At 45.4% G+C, this 13,965-nt stretch overlaps 1 protein-coding gene across 3 annotated transcripts; it reads left to right on the top strand.

Annotated features, from left to right (window-relative positions):
- The first annotated feature begins 705 nt into the window (after nucleotides 1-705).
- Fbxo39 (F-box protein 39) lies at nucleotides 706-5,655 on the top strand. 3 transcript variants are annotated; one of them, XM_021177606.2, is made up of 4 exons: nucleotides 706-785; nucleotides 2,996-4,100; nucleotides 4,601-4,777; nucleotides 5,325-5,655. In XM_021177606.2, exons 2-4 carry the CDS (start codon nucleotides 3,075-3,077, stop codon nucleotides 5,451-5,453), a joined length of 1,332 nt encoding a protein of 443 aa, XP_021033265.1. In that variant the 5' UTR covers nucleotides 706-785; nucleotides 2,996-3,074; the 3' UTR covers nucleotides 5,454-5,655. The 3 variants fall into 3 exon arrangements, with proteins under 3 accessions (XP_021033265.1, XP_021033266.1, XP_085685403.1); XM_021177607.2 differs by lacking the exon at nucleotides 706-785 and adding an exon at nucleotides 895-953; XM_085829277.1 differs by lacking the exon at nucleotides 706-785 and adding an exon at nucleotides 1,499-1,580.
- Nucleotides 5,656-13,965: the final 8,310 nt, after the last annotated feature.

Raw genomic sequence — 13,965 nt, 5'->3', positions numbered from 1 at the left:
GTGTCTTTCACGTCAGTGATGGGGAGGGTGACAAGGTGAAGCCACCCCGCAGGGTAGCTGAGGAAGGGGGCGTGCAGACGAGGTTTAGCAGTAAAGTATGGAGTGAGTGGCTGGGGCAGCTTATCTAGTGACAGACACACTATTCAACTTTTAGTCCTGGGCTTCAGCACAAAGGTCACCCACTGGGGTAGGAAAGGGCCAAGGGTTACATGTGCACCACCTTCTGAAAGCTGGAAAGGGGGACTGACCTTAGGTTCAAGCCATGTCACCCACCCTTTTGGGGTGAGGTATTACTTCATCTGAGGATAGGAAAGTGGAGGCCCATGGCTAGCATGAGGATGGAAAGAGTCCTCACCTGGGCTTTGGAATGGAGGCTCAAAGCTCCCAGAGGTCAAGACTGGAGGGAACCTACCTGAACACAGTGTTGGGTTCAGACCTCTCTGCTGCTATGAGCAGAGGATTGGGCAGAGCGCCTGGCGATTCTCACCAGGTGCGCCTCCTTCCAGTCTCCTGCCTCCGCCCGCGGGCTTTCCTAGTGGGTTTATGCAGCACCCTCTTCCTTCGCCTTCAGTGGATCTGGCAACTTCGGGTTTGGGACTCAGCAACCCGCAGGCACTAGCAGAGCCAGTGTGTGGCTGCGCGTCACAAAGGCGGCTGTGGGCTTGGCCATAGCGAGCACAGGGCGCCTCTCCTGATGCTCTCGGAGTCGGCGTGGGAGCAGCAGCGCGGGCAGAGGGGCAGGCGCGCTCCGCGTCCCTGCAGCCCGAGCCGGGCGCAGCGAGCCGGTAACGGGTGGCCCGGGTGGCCCGAGGCACCCACGCACCTGGAGGGCAGTGGTGGCCCGCACAGCCGCTGGGCCCGCATGGGAGGGGCACCCCGCCCTGGTGACGGGACAGTCTTAAGTTTCCCTCGCTGGTTGGCAGCTGTGTCATATTATGGTGGACCAAGCCCAGGTTTGGGATTACTGGCATGGGTTTGGATCCCATATCCCATACACTTAGAACACCTATCTCACTATGAAACTCCATTAAGCTCCCAACAACTCCTAGATTCTCTTTTTGCAAAATGGGCGCGTTCTCATCTTCATAAGGAAAATGCAGAAATACTGTGGCCCCAGCTTACTAACTGCAGCTTGCTCTTACAGATTACTTTCTACCTCCAAGGTGCATTCCCTGGATCAGTTCATTTAAATTTCCCAAAACTAGGAGAAAGGAGCTACTTTTCCTATTGTCAGACTAAACACTGAGGCACAAAAATTTTTTACTAACTTTACAGTAGCAATTGACAGGCAGTGCACTACATTCTTTTGCCTCCTGTCAAAGGAAGTGCTACTCTCATTTATTTGAAGGATCCTTGCGGGGGAGGGGCTGGGGGTGGGGCTGGGGAACCACAGACAAAAAGGCTCAAGGGGTAAAGCACTTGCCTTGGAGGTGTAAGGTCATGCGTTCGAATCCCCAGAAACTATATAAAGCTGCAGCTGCAATCCTGGCTATCCTACAATAAGAGAAGTGTAAACAGAAGAGACCTCAGAATCTCTTGCACTATCCAATGACAAACGAGATCCTGTTTCAAGGTGGAAGGTGAAAACCTAGACCACACACACACAAACACACACACACACACACTGTTCTGGGAAGCACCCCATGCCCAGTTTATGCAGTGCTAGGGATTAAACCCTAAGCTCAGGGTGTGCTGGACAAGCACTCTATTTATTACCAAGCTATATCCCAGCTCTTGATTTGGCTTTTTTGTTTTCATTTTTCCAGATTAACTTCTTCAGATCCATGCTATCCCCAGTCGAGGCTCATAACCTTGGACAGTTAGTTAGTTCACATACAATCAAAGTCTTCTTGGTGAGGGGAGGGTTAGTTTGGCTTGTTAAACAGAGTTTACAAGTTCAAGATGTACAAGTACTTCTTATGTCATCAGGTGTGAGCACATCACATGAATTCACACTTCGGGGCTTTATCCATGCTGTCCCCTCCACTTGTAATCTAATCAGCTTCTCCATCACTAGGCCAGCCTGATCTGCCTTGCAGATCCTACTCATCCTTCAAAACTTAGCTCAGACATCACCTCCTGTGAGAAGCCCTTGTCACTTTCCCCTTACATGGAAATTAGCTGCTTATTTGTGCTATCCCCACAGTGTCGTCATTGTGAGCATGCCTGGACTGCCTTCTCTCGCTATGCTTACAGTCCTTGGTGTTTTCTTGGAGACAGGATCTTTTTCTTTTTTTTTTTTTAAGTTTTTTTTCGGTTTTTTTTTTTGGTTTTTTTTTTTTTTTTTGGTTTTTTTTTTTTTTTTTTTTTTTTTTGGTTTTTGGTTTTTTGAGAAAGGGTTTCTCTGTATAGCCCTGGCTGTCCTGGAACTCACTTTGTAGATCAGGCTGCCCTCGAACTCAGAAATCTGCCTGCCTCTGCCTCCCAAGTGTTGGGTGGTGCGCCACCACTGCCCAGCTTAAAGATTTTTTTAAAGATTTATTTATTATTATATCTAAGTACACTGTAGCTGTCTTCAGACGCACAAGAAGAGGGCATCAGATCTCATTACGGATGGTTGTGAGCCACCATGAGGTTGCTGGGATTTGAACTCAGGACCAGAACAGTCAGTGCTTTTAACCATGGAGCCATCTCTCCAGCCCAGGATCTTGTTACATGCCCCAGGATAACTGGCACTCACTGTGTAGCCTAGGCTAGCTTTGAGCTTAGCTTTTAGCTTTGGCTTTTGAGGCTGCCTCAGCCTCCTGAGTCCTGGGATTACAGAAACGTGCTGCTACAGGCAGCTTCTCACTATGCTGAAATTGGGTTCTGGTCTGTGACCCTAGATGAACTATCCCCCATCTTCATAGGTGGGGGATGTGTCCTGGGTTCAGCAGTGAACTACTTACATCTGGCAAAGTGCCTGATACAGTACAGTAAAAGCAGCAGAAGATTGTTCAGTTGAATTTTATTTCTACCTGACAGGTAACAAGTCTTCCTTTTTAACCCCTCACAGAGAACACGTGACTGTATTCTTTCCCCATTTGGGGAAGCCCTGCTCATCACACCACTACGCTGTACATCAGGGTCCTTTGATGGATGAAGACAGTGAAGTGACCCAGCCCCAAGAGCAGAGCTGCTGGGCCACTCTGCCAGATGTGTGCCTGCGACGTGTTTTCTGGTGGCTGGGAGACAGGGACAGGTCCAGAGCTGCCCTGGTCTGCAGAAAGTGGAACCAGATTATGTACTCAGCTGACCTCTGGCGATACAGGACCATCACGTTCAGCGGAAGGCCGTCCAGGGTACACGCATCTGAATTCGAGTCGGCACTGTGGTACATTAAGAAATTTGGCCGATACCTGGAACACTTGGAAATCAAGTTCCTGAACCCTTACAATGCCGTCTTGACCAAAAAGTTTCAGGTCACCATGCGAGGCCTCCTGTCGTGCCTGGGCAAGAGTAACAACCGCCTGCGGTCACTCTCTATCCAACACCTGGAGCTGGATCGGCTGGTCTGGAGAAATAGCATTAGGGGTTCACTCATCAAGAGCCTGAGTTTTTTCTTAAAGAAAATGGGCAAACACCTGGACCATCTCAGCCTGAAAGGAGCCCGGCTGACAGTGGAGCAAGGCTGCCACATCCTCAACTCCCTGAGCTACACGCAGAATGAGAACATGGCCTCAGAGCTCAACATTGAAGACTTCTTCAGCCATCACCTGGCTGTCTATGGCAGCTCCCAGTTCAACAAGGCCATGGCCACCTTCCGCAACTTGACATTCCTAACACTCAACTACAACTGTATCTCCGACGAGCTGCTCGAGACCTTGAGCGAGAACAACGCCGGGACCCTCCGGACCATGAACATCAAATGCCATGTTCATGACCCTCACGGTCAGGTAGTCTGGGGTATGTCTTGGGCCAAGTTGGCCAGGCAGGCCAGCAACCTGAAGGTGAACTTCTTCTTTGAGCGGGTGATGAAATATGAACGCCTGGCCCGGATCTTGCTGCAGGAGATTCCAGTCAGGAGCATCAGCCTGAGAAGTTGCTATTTCAGTGACCCGGACTGGTCCATGCGGCCCACTCTGACAGACCTCCTGCCCACCTTCCGGAACACCCTGCAGGTGAGTGGCAAGTCTAACCTCACCACCACCACCACCACCAAGAGCTTGGGAGGCGCTCTTGTTCACAGGAAAGCCTACTGCCTGTTCTGGGCTGGGCTTCTACGTGCTCCCTTAATTCTTTGTCAAAATTCTAGATGCTACTAAGCGTATTCTCAAGTCTTGCACACACACACACACACACACACACATACACACACACACACACCCGCACACACACTCAAGACCACAACAGATGAGAAAACCATGGTACACTGGCTGGCTGTCAACCAAGAAAAGCCCCCTTATCCTTAGTATAGAGTTGTGATGCCTGAGCCAGGATGCCTAAGCCAAGAGATGCCTTGCTGGGGACAGACAACTCCCCACCCTGCCACTGGCTCATAGCATTACACAGGTGGCCCTGTGGTTCCTGTGGTCAGTACTTAGCACGAGATGGGAAGACACATCCCCTGGGCTGTCCCAGCACCTCTGTCCCCTACACCCAACCCCCTGTGCTTTTCTAGAAGTTAACGTTCGAGTTCAACAATAATCACGAGTCTCTGGATGAGCAGCTGCATCTCCTCATCCTGGCCTGTCGGAAGCTGTTTTACTTCAAAATCTGGGCTTTCCTGGACGTGAAGTTTGTGGAGCGGATCCTGAAGAGCCAGGAGGAAGGGCAGTGCTCCCTGCATACACTGAAGGTAAGGACCCTCAGCTGCTTGCAGGGATATCTATCTAGACTTGGCACTTTTGCTCTGACGCCCACTGGAAAGTGGGACAGGGACAGATATGAGACAGGCACTGCTCCTGAATCTGTCCATGGGAGATGGATCCAGTCCCCAAACACCTGGAAGTCTCTGCTGCTCTGTCTCCTCTGGGTTCTACATCCATGAATCTAGCCAACCATACATCTTTACTGAAGATGTATAGGGTTTTGTTGTTGTTATTCCCTAAACCTAACATCTGAATTATAGCTAGCATTATAAGCAACCCAGAGGTAATCATCAGGCACTGTTCCATTTTACATAAGGGACTCAAACATCCATGCATGCATCTTGGTATCCAAAGGGGACCCTGGCATCAATCCCTTGTAGATACCAAGGGAAATTTGCTTAGGGGTTTTTCTGATCCTACCACTAATTTTATATGTATAGATGCATTTGAATGGTTGTCAGATCCTAAGTGATGTAGTCACAGTGTGTGTGTGTGTGTGTGTGTGTGTGTGTGTGTGTTTCTTTATTGGCACAGGTGAGAATTTATACAAACCGATATGAGACAAATGAAGAGGACAGGACCCTACGGGAAATTTACAGGAAATACAGAAAGCTGATCGATTCAGAACTTAACTATTTTGTCGTCGCCTACCCCATGATGTAAAGAGTGCTCTCCAGAGGAAGACATCTAGATGCACTTTGAACCCGAAAACCTGGTTCTCAGTGAATTAGATTTGGGGCTCCCATGCCCTCATCTCTTTTTCTTCTCTCTTGTTTAGCCAGTTCCACACCATCATGACCAGCCTTGTGAAGGCTGGGCTGGTGGTGATGGCGAGGCTCCAAACATCTTTAAAGTGCTATCTTTACCAACATTCCAGTTGGCTTCTTTGTGTCATTTGGTGTTGTTTTTGTTGTTGGTGGTTTGGGGTTTGGTTTTGTTATTTATTTAGTTAGTTAGTTAGTTAGTTAGTTTGTTTGTTTGTTTGTTTAAATTGGGCATTCCCACTCAGTTACAGAGCAAACTCAAAGTAAGTTTGCCAAGGGAGTCTGGCCTCTGATTACCTGGACAGGTATGACCAGTCAGTGAACAAACCTTCTACCAACCAACTTTGCCCATTTAGAAATGCTTTGTACTTAAGTGGTACACACCTTTTAATCCCAGCACATGGGGGGCAGAGGCAGGTAGATCTCTGAGTTTGAGGTCAGCCTGGTCTACAGAGCAAGTTCCAGGACAGCCAGGGCTACACAGAGAAACCCTGTCTTGAAAAACAAAATGATAGAAAAATGCTTTGTATCCTGGCTGACTTTCAAGTCAGAGCCTCCTGACCTTGAAGTTGCCTGGGACTGATCACACACAATCAGAACCCATCAGCACTTCCTTGGATGAAGCAGGACCATTCCCACTCTTAGAAGGCACCACTCAGGGATGGAACTGCCCACAAGGGAACTCAGGGGCTGGGTTATCAGCCCTGTGAAAGACTCTTGCCCCAGCCTGGCCAGCACCTCCTTTTAGTTTTCTGTTCAGGTGACAATTGTGTCCAGCCTGCTATGGACACTCAGTCCTCAGAATTGAGGACAGATTGGAGGTGGCCATTTTACACCCATGTTTATAAAGAATCTGTAATGTAGTGTGACCTAATCCTATGTAAAGAGGAGTAGAATCCCACAAAGCTCTATATTTAGAATTATATCTATTATATAAAACACATCTAAAGACAAGATTAAAACTTGTAAGAGATATAACGAAAATTGATTGATTGGGGATAGAATTTTGGTGGGTATTTTTGTCTTTTTTATGTTTTCCTTTATTTTTCTAGTTCTTTACAGTGACCTGACCATGTCATTTTTAGTAATTAAGAACACAATCTAATAAGTCTCTGACCATGAGTGATCACTGGGTCCTGGGACTGGGTTACCACACGTGTTTCTTTTGGCCCTTTGATGTCTTTTGCTTCTTCATTTTTAAAGATTGACTCTAAAGTGTTAAATGTCATTATCAAACAAAGTGTTTGATAATTCTCCTTCTTCCTTTCCCTTCCCTGCTCACCGGCCCCTTGTAAGTCTCTCCAGTCTCCTTTCTTGAACATCATGTGTCCTTTGGTCCCAACCTACCCCTCATCCCCATGATCACACATCCTCCCTTAGCAGTCTTAACTCTCCATCTCCTTTCTAGTACCTTAAGTTTACCCACATTTACCCTCATTTGCATATACTCATGTATACATTACAGGCATAAGAGAGCATGTGGCTTCAGTCTTTCAGAGATTGAGTCATCTTGGTTAATATTATAATTTCTAGATTCATTTCCTGAAAATTTCATAACTTTAGTTTTCACTGTGACTCTGTGTATATGAGCCTGTACTGGCTACTTTTATGTCAACCTGACAAAAAGCTAGAATTGTCAGAGAGGAAGGAGCCTCAACTGAGAAAATGCCTCCATAAGATCTGGCTGTAAGGCATTTTCTTAATTAGTGATTGATGGGGGAGAACTTAGCCCATTGTGGTGGTTTGCATCCTGGGCTGGTGGTCCTAGGTTCTACAAGAAAGCAGGTTGAGCAAGCCAGTAAGCAACACCCCTCCATGGCCTCTGCATTGGCTCCTGCCTCCAGGTTCCCGCCTTGTTTGAGTTCCTGTCCTGACTTCCTTCGATGATGAACAGTTATATGGAATTGTGAACGAAATAAACCCTTTCCTCCCCAAGTTGTTTTTGGTCATGGTGTTTTACCACAGCAATAGCAACCCTAACTAAGACAGCTGCATCTTCATTACCCATTCATCTGTTGATGGGCATAGAGATAGGCTCCGCTGCACAGATATCATGAGTAAGAGCAGCAATAAGCATTGGACATGCAAAGTGTCTCTGTTGAAGGATATTGAGTCATTTAGACTTATGCCCAGAAGTGGGATAGCTGGGTCACATGGTGGTTTTATTTCCAATTTTTTGAGAAACCTCTATACTAATTTCCAGAATGGCTGTGCTAGTTTGCATTCCCCACCAGTAGTGAGTAGCAGTGAGTAAGGGTTCCACTTACCCCAGCATCTTACCAGCATCTGTTGTCAGATTTCTCAATGATAGAATCTTGATGCATTCTAACTGGGATGAGGTGGTATCCCAAAGTAGTTTTAATTTGCATCTCTCTGATTGCTAGAGGTACTGAATACTTTAAAAAATAATAAAAAAAATACTTATTGGCCATTTACATTTCAATAAAACTATCCATTTCATTGGCCCGTTTGTCTATTCCTTTGAGACTTTGTGCACAAAGTTGCATTCTGCTCTCAGCAGCTGCGGATGGCTACAGTATGTAATTTCCTTACTGGGTGGCTCATTTGAGTCTGTTTTTCCCTTGTCTTTCTTTTGGTAAGACATATTTATGCTTGTCAGCCCTTTGTTGAAGTTCACAGCTAACTCTTTTTCTTTTTCTTTCTTTTTTTTTTAAAGATTTATTTATTTATTATATGTAAGTACCCTGAAGCTGTCTTCAGACACCCCAGAAGAGGGCATTAGATCTCATTACAGATGGTTGTGAGCCACCATGTGGTTGCTGGGATTTGAACTCAGGACCTTCAGAAGAGCAGTCGGTGCTTGAGATACCCCTAAACTATCTCGCCATCCTGCTAACTCTTTTTCAAAGCACTTTCAAATCACAACCATAGTATAGGACTATCCCTGAACATGCTGACTGGTAGACACAGTTAATTTACCTGCCATTCAGAAAAAAATAAAATCGTACTGGTGAAGGCAAAGGGTCTCCCACCTGGAGGAGGCTCCTGGGTCTGATGGGAAATTACACTTTATGTCATCATAATATGATGAAATTGGAATGGGCTGGGAAGCAAGTCAGTTCATGTGGCTCTGGGGTCAGAGAGGACCCTCAGCTAGAATCCTGACCACCTGGCAGACCGGCCTAATATTTACTTGTAGTATGAACCAGTTACTTCCCTCTCAAACACCATCTAAGCCAATGGTCCTCAACTTTCTCAATGCTGTGACCCTTTAGTGTAGCTCCTCATGTTGTGGTGACCCCTGACCATAAAATTACTCCATTGTTACTTCATAACTGTAATTTTGCTAGTGTTATGAATCATAATCTAAATATCTGATATGCAGGTAGCCTTAGGTGACCCCTGTGAAAGGGTCTTTCGACCCCCAGAGGGGTTGCCACCCACTGGTTGAGAACCACTGATCTAAGCATAAATAACGTCAGCATTACACAAAGTGTGTAGGCATGTGTACATTCTTATGAGCATGTTTCCTACAAAAGAATAGATTCATCTTACAGGTCTGTCCACTCACTCACATCTGGCTGGATAATAGATGCTCTAACTCCCGTGCCTGCTTCTGCATTGTCCTGGTACCACATCTCACACCATGTCACCCCCCAAAGACCTCCAGAGTCAGTGAGAGTGAAAAATATATGTAACAATTTGGTGTAATTGTTAAAAATAATTCTCAACTCATGGGCCCCTTGAAAAAACGGTTTCACCAGGTCCTTCGACCACAAGGAGAGCTACTGCAAAAATATTCTGGCTCCCCTGAAACTGGAAATAGAATCAAGATCAGGAGAACCCGTGGGGAAATGCAGAGCCAGAGAGATTTCCAAGCGCATATGTGTTTAAGTGAGTATCTTTTCCAATGATAACATTCTACTGCTAGTGAGCCACATGCTCTATGGTTCCTTGACTGACCTGTAAATACCTAAAGTCATGCTACATAGGCTTAAGCTAAGATCACAGCAAGCCATCACCTGCAGGCAAGCCAATGAAACAAAAGCAGGTTTTCTTATGGGAAGACTCTCAGGGCTGAGTTCCTGGGTCCCCGAGACCTGTACTCTCAGACAATTTAGGCCACTAATTTATGTGATCCTGAGTAAGTTGCTTACCCTATTTAAGCCTTAAGTTTTAGGTATCTGTAAAGTAAGAGGAGCTGGGAAATACCATATTCCGAAGGTTCTTAGGAGGCAAATCTTGGGATTCAACTCTGTGGTGCTAAACATGGACACGAGTGGCCACATTGCCCCAAAACACCTAGCCTTGGGAAGACAAATAACATGGGTATGAGATCTGGCCTGCCAACCATTGCGGGCCAACTTCTCAGATTAAACAAATATAATACATGAACCTGGCTCGTAGATTTTCAATAAACACTCACTTTTCTATTTAATCAATGAGGAAATAAACTCATAAAGAAAGGCACCCTGCCCGGCGTCATCAGCTTTTTGGTGACAGACACGAGACCATCATTTCCAGATTTAAAGCCCAGATCGCTGTCTTCCAGGTAAGCAACGGATCCATCCCTGTCCCTTCCCCCAACACAGCTCATGATGGACAGAAGAGAATGCATCTGTGAGGAATGAACTCACGTGGTTCCCCACGGCACCACAACTCCAGAAAGGAGAGATTGACTACCTAAGTAACTTAGAAAATGCTGGAAGGGTCAAACCTAGTCCACCTCCACACCAATGCTCTCCCACACCAATGTTCTCCCTCAGCATTCCTCTCCCAGAGCAATGCTCTCCCACACCCTGAAGATTTGAAAACCGTTATTCTGTCATTTAACTAATGAAATCAATGGAAACTTCTGTGGTGCTTGGTTTAGCCTAGAAATGCTGTGTAAGATATAAAACTCTTGAGCAGTCATTGGAATGTCAGGGCTGGAGAGATGGCTCAGCAGTTGAGAGCACTGTCTGTTTTTTTCCAGAGATCCTAGGTTTGATTCCCAGGGCCTACATTGCAGCTCTGCCCCCATTGTTCCTAAGTGGTAACTTCAGTTCCAAGGGCTCTGGTGCCATCTTCTGGCCTCCTGAAGTGAAAGGCACACATGTGATACACAGACATGCATTCAAGCAAAACATCCACCTGCATTTAAAAAAAAAAAAAAATGCAGGGGCTGAAGATTGGGGGAGGAAAGTTAGGGAAACTTACCCTATGAGCTTCTTTGGTCTAAACCAGTAGAGATAGCTTCCAATGCCAAAATGTATGCTAAAGGCTTGACATTAAAACCCCACCCAGTGGTACCTAGAGAACAGAGCTTCTCCCTATAACCTGCATCCCTATCCTAAACTTGCCTCTATTCAGGTTATCTTGTCCATCATCTCTCTAGCCGGTGGAGTCGCCATTCGACCAGTTCATGCTTTTCTTCTCCAAGGTTTTGTGATTAGAATGTTCTTAGCTTGGGCTGAAACGTAGCTCAGCGGTAAAGCGCTTGCTTAGTTTTCATGAGATCCTGGGCTCCACCTTCAGCACAGGAAACAAAACCAAATCACTAGCCCAGGAATGGCAGTGAACTGTTATTCCAGCACTCAAGAGGCTGCGACAGGAGGACTTCATGAGTTCAAGGCCACTGAATCATATAGTGAGTTTCCAAAACAAACACACAAAAAAGTTCTTAGCGCCAAGTCCAGTGAACTTTTTTTCCCAGTTGCATTTATCCCTGATGCCAGCAGCTATAGGAACTTGACCCAACTTGACCCAGAATCTGTTGTCACCTGTGGCATCTGTAATTAATTGCTCAACAGACTCAAAGACCTTTGGTTTAAGCAATGAAACTCGGGTCAAGTATTCTGAGTAAGATCAAAGATACAATTGTATCTTTATATTTTTGCTACTTTGTTAAAAGTCTTTTCTTCTTTAGCTGACTCCTGACCACCCATGTTTATGGAGCACACACAGAGTGATGACCAGGTCCATGTGACAGCCACATCAGGACACAGAGTACTGCCATGTTCTTATTTCTCATTCTTCAAACAAATATCCGATCAGTTGCTACAGACCACCTGCATCTCTTCTTATCATAGATCACACAAAACTTGTCTATCTTATCTAACCATATTTCAGTACCCACTACCCAACTTCTACTTGCCTCCACCTCTCCCAGCCTCTTGCAATTTCTATTACACTCTTTTTTTCTTTAAGACCAACTTTTCCAGCTTTCATATTTAAATGAGAGCATGCAATACTTATCTTTCTCTGACTGGCTTCTTTCCTGTGGTGGTTTGAATATGCTGGCCTATGAGAAGTGGCACTATTAGGAGGTGTGGCCTTGTTGGAGGAAGTACATCACTGTGGGGTGGGTTTTAAGGTGTTATGATTAAGCTCCGCCCAGGACAGAAGAGCAGGTCTCCTTTTTGCCTTCGAAATAAGATGCAGAACTCTCAGCTCCTTCGGTACTATGCCCGCCTGGACGCTGCCATGCTTTCTGCCTTGCCTTGATGATGATAACGGACTAAACCTCAGAAGCCTGCAAGCCAGTCCCAATTAAATGTTGTCCTTTATTAAAGTTGCCTTAGTCATGGTATTTCTTCACAGCAATGGAAACCCAATTTTTTTAAAGATTTATTTCTTATATGTAAGTACACTGTAGCTATCTTCAGACACTCCAGAAGAGGGAGTCAGATCTCATTACGGATGGTTGTGAGCCACCATATGGTTGCTGGGATTTGAACTCTGGACCTTCGGAAGAGCAGTCGGGTGCTCTTACCCACTGAGCCATCTCACCAGCCCGGAAACCCAATTTTTGCTGATAATTATGATGCTTTTAGAATGATGAATGTTGCTGTTTCAAGGGGAAAGGTCACCAACAATAACTCAAAAGAAGCATGACTACATAAATCATATGTAAATACACAGATATATATTGCCTACATAGACGACATGACAGAAGGGCAGTAGTTAGAGTGGAAAGGAGCCAGCAGGAGCAGGGAGGAACAAGGAGAGGAACAGGGGAGCAGGGAGGGACAGGAGGTAGTAAGGGATGAAAGAACAAAATATAATGATATGTGTGCATGAAAATGTGATCAGAAAATCCATTGTTTTGTATACCAAAAACAACAAAAGGAAACTTTAGAACTAATTTCTCCTCAAACAGGCAATCTTTTGTACACATAAAATAGCCCTTTTCTTCGATAGGTGATTACCTTTTTATACATATTACTCAAACAGCCACTGGAGAGAGATGCACAGACATTCTTTCTGATTTGCAGTCTGAAGCCACAGAATCCTGTAAATTCACTGGTCGAATGACACACACACAGACCATCTGCCTGGTTCAACTTCCTGGAGTGGTGCCTTAAGAAGACAATTTAATCAAGCTGACTCATGTTTTTCTACACTTACAAAAGCACTTACACACACACACACACACACACACACACACACACACGCAGCCCTAAATATTCAGTTGATACAAAGTTCTTGAGATTGTGAATATTTGTTCCTTGTGAATCCCCAGTGCCACACTAGAATCAGAAGCAGCTCTGGCCATTCGTGAATGAACAAAGTAAGGTCTGACTTGGAGATCATTCCAACTTAGTTTATGGTCAACAACTGTTTCACAGTGTTTTGTTCTGAGCCCCTCCCTGGGCATTAAGACAGATTCACCATTTAAAACAGCTGTGCGGAGCACAGAGCTCATGCGCCCGATACGACAGTGGAACTAATTTAGACAAGAGTGTTCTGTAGGATTCCAGCAGGGGCTGATAGGGTAAGAAAGGTGAGAAGATGCCTCACAAATCTCCACAGCAGTGGTTGCCCGTGGCTAAAAAGTAAAAGTCACTGCTCAGAAATGCAAACTCAGAAAAGCTGGCCAAAGCTGAATACTGAAGAGGCTATCATGGAAAGAAAAGTATCCCCAAATAAAATGTCATCAACTGGATAATAAAGTGACATCAATATTAGTAATCTCTAGTCATGTTGACAATTTCAGGACCAAGGATAAGCTTCATGTCTTGATATGAACATCCTTCAAGACCCTAAGTGAGAAAAGCAAGCCTCCAGCCAAAACATCTTCAGTGAGTCTATTTTTTTTTTAACACTCTCTGGAGCACTGTGTGTCTAGGGCCTTGACTAAGCCAAGGTTCCAGAGATTAGCCTCCCCTGAGCTGGCTACATCATTCAGTATTCCCAATTATTCATTATTTTTCATTATTATTACTATTGTTATTAATTATTATTTCATTTTTTACTATTATTCAGAGTTTTTTTTCCCCAATGCTTGACCTTCCCTGCAAGACCAGGCAGCCAGGGCTCCTTCAGTTCTTCAGGCTCTTACTGGTCAGCTACTCTCTGCAGTGACCTCCACCCTCCTTCTGGCCATCTCTGCAACCCACTTCCCAGATGCCACAAGAGAATGTGATCTGAGCAGAAGATAAACTACTGCATGCTCAGTGGACACTCCT

The sequence above is a fragment of the Mus caroli genome, unplaced genomic scaffold, assembly GCF_978045245.1.
Source record: "Mus caroli unplaced genomic scaffold, Mus_caroli_1 scaffold_13, whole genome shotgun sequence".
In the NCBI taxonomy this organism is placed as follows: domain Eukaryota; kingdom Metazoa; phylum Chordata; class Mammalia; order Rodentia; family Muridae; genus Mus; species Mus caroli.
The sequence above is the reverse complement of the archived record's forward strand: the minus strand, read 5'-3'. Positions and strand labels throughout refer to the sequence as shown.

Excerpts from the sequence above, each read along its gene's own strand:
- Fbxo39 (XM_085829277.1), top strand. The coding sequence starts at position 1,549 with ATGACAAACGAGATCCTGTTTCAAGGTGGAAG. Across the intron at positions 1,581-2,995 it reads ATCCTGTTTCAAGGTGGAAG|AGAACACGTGACTGTATTCT; the intron begins GTGAAAACCTAG and ends AACCCCTCACAG. Across the intron at positions 4,101-4,600 it reads CCTTCCGGAACACCCTGCAG|AAGTTAACGTTCGAGTTCAA; the intron begins GTGAGTGGCAAG and ends GTGCTTTTCTAG.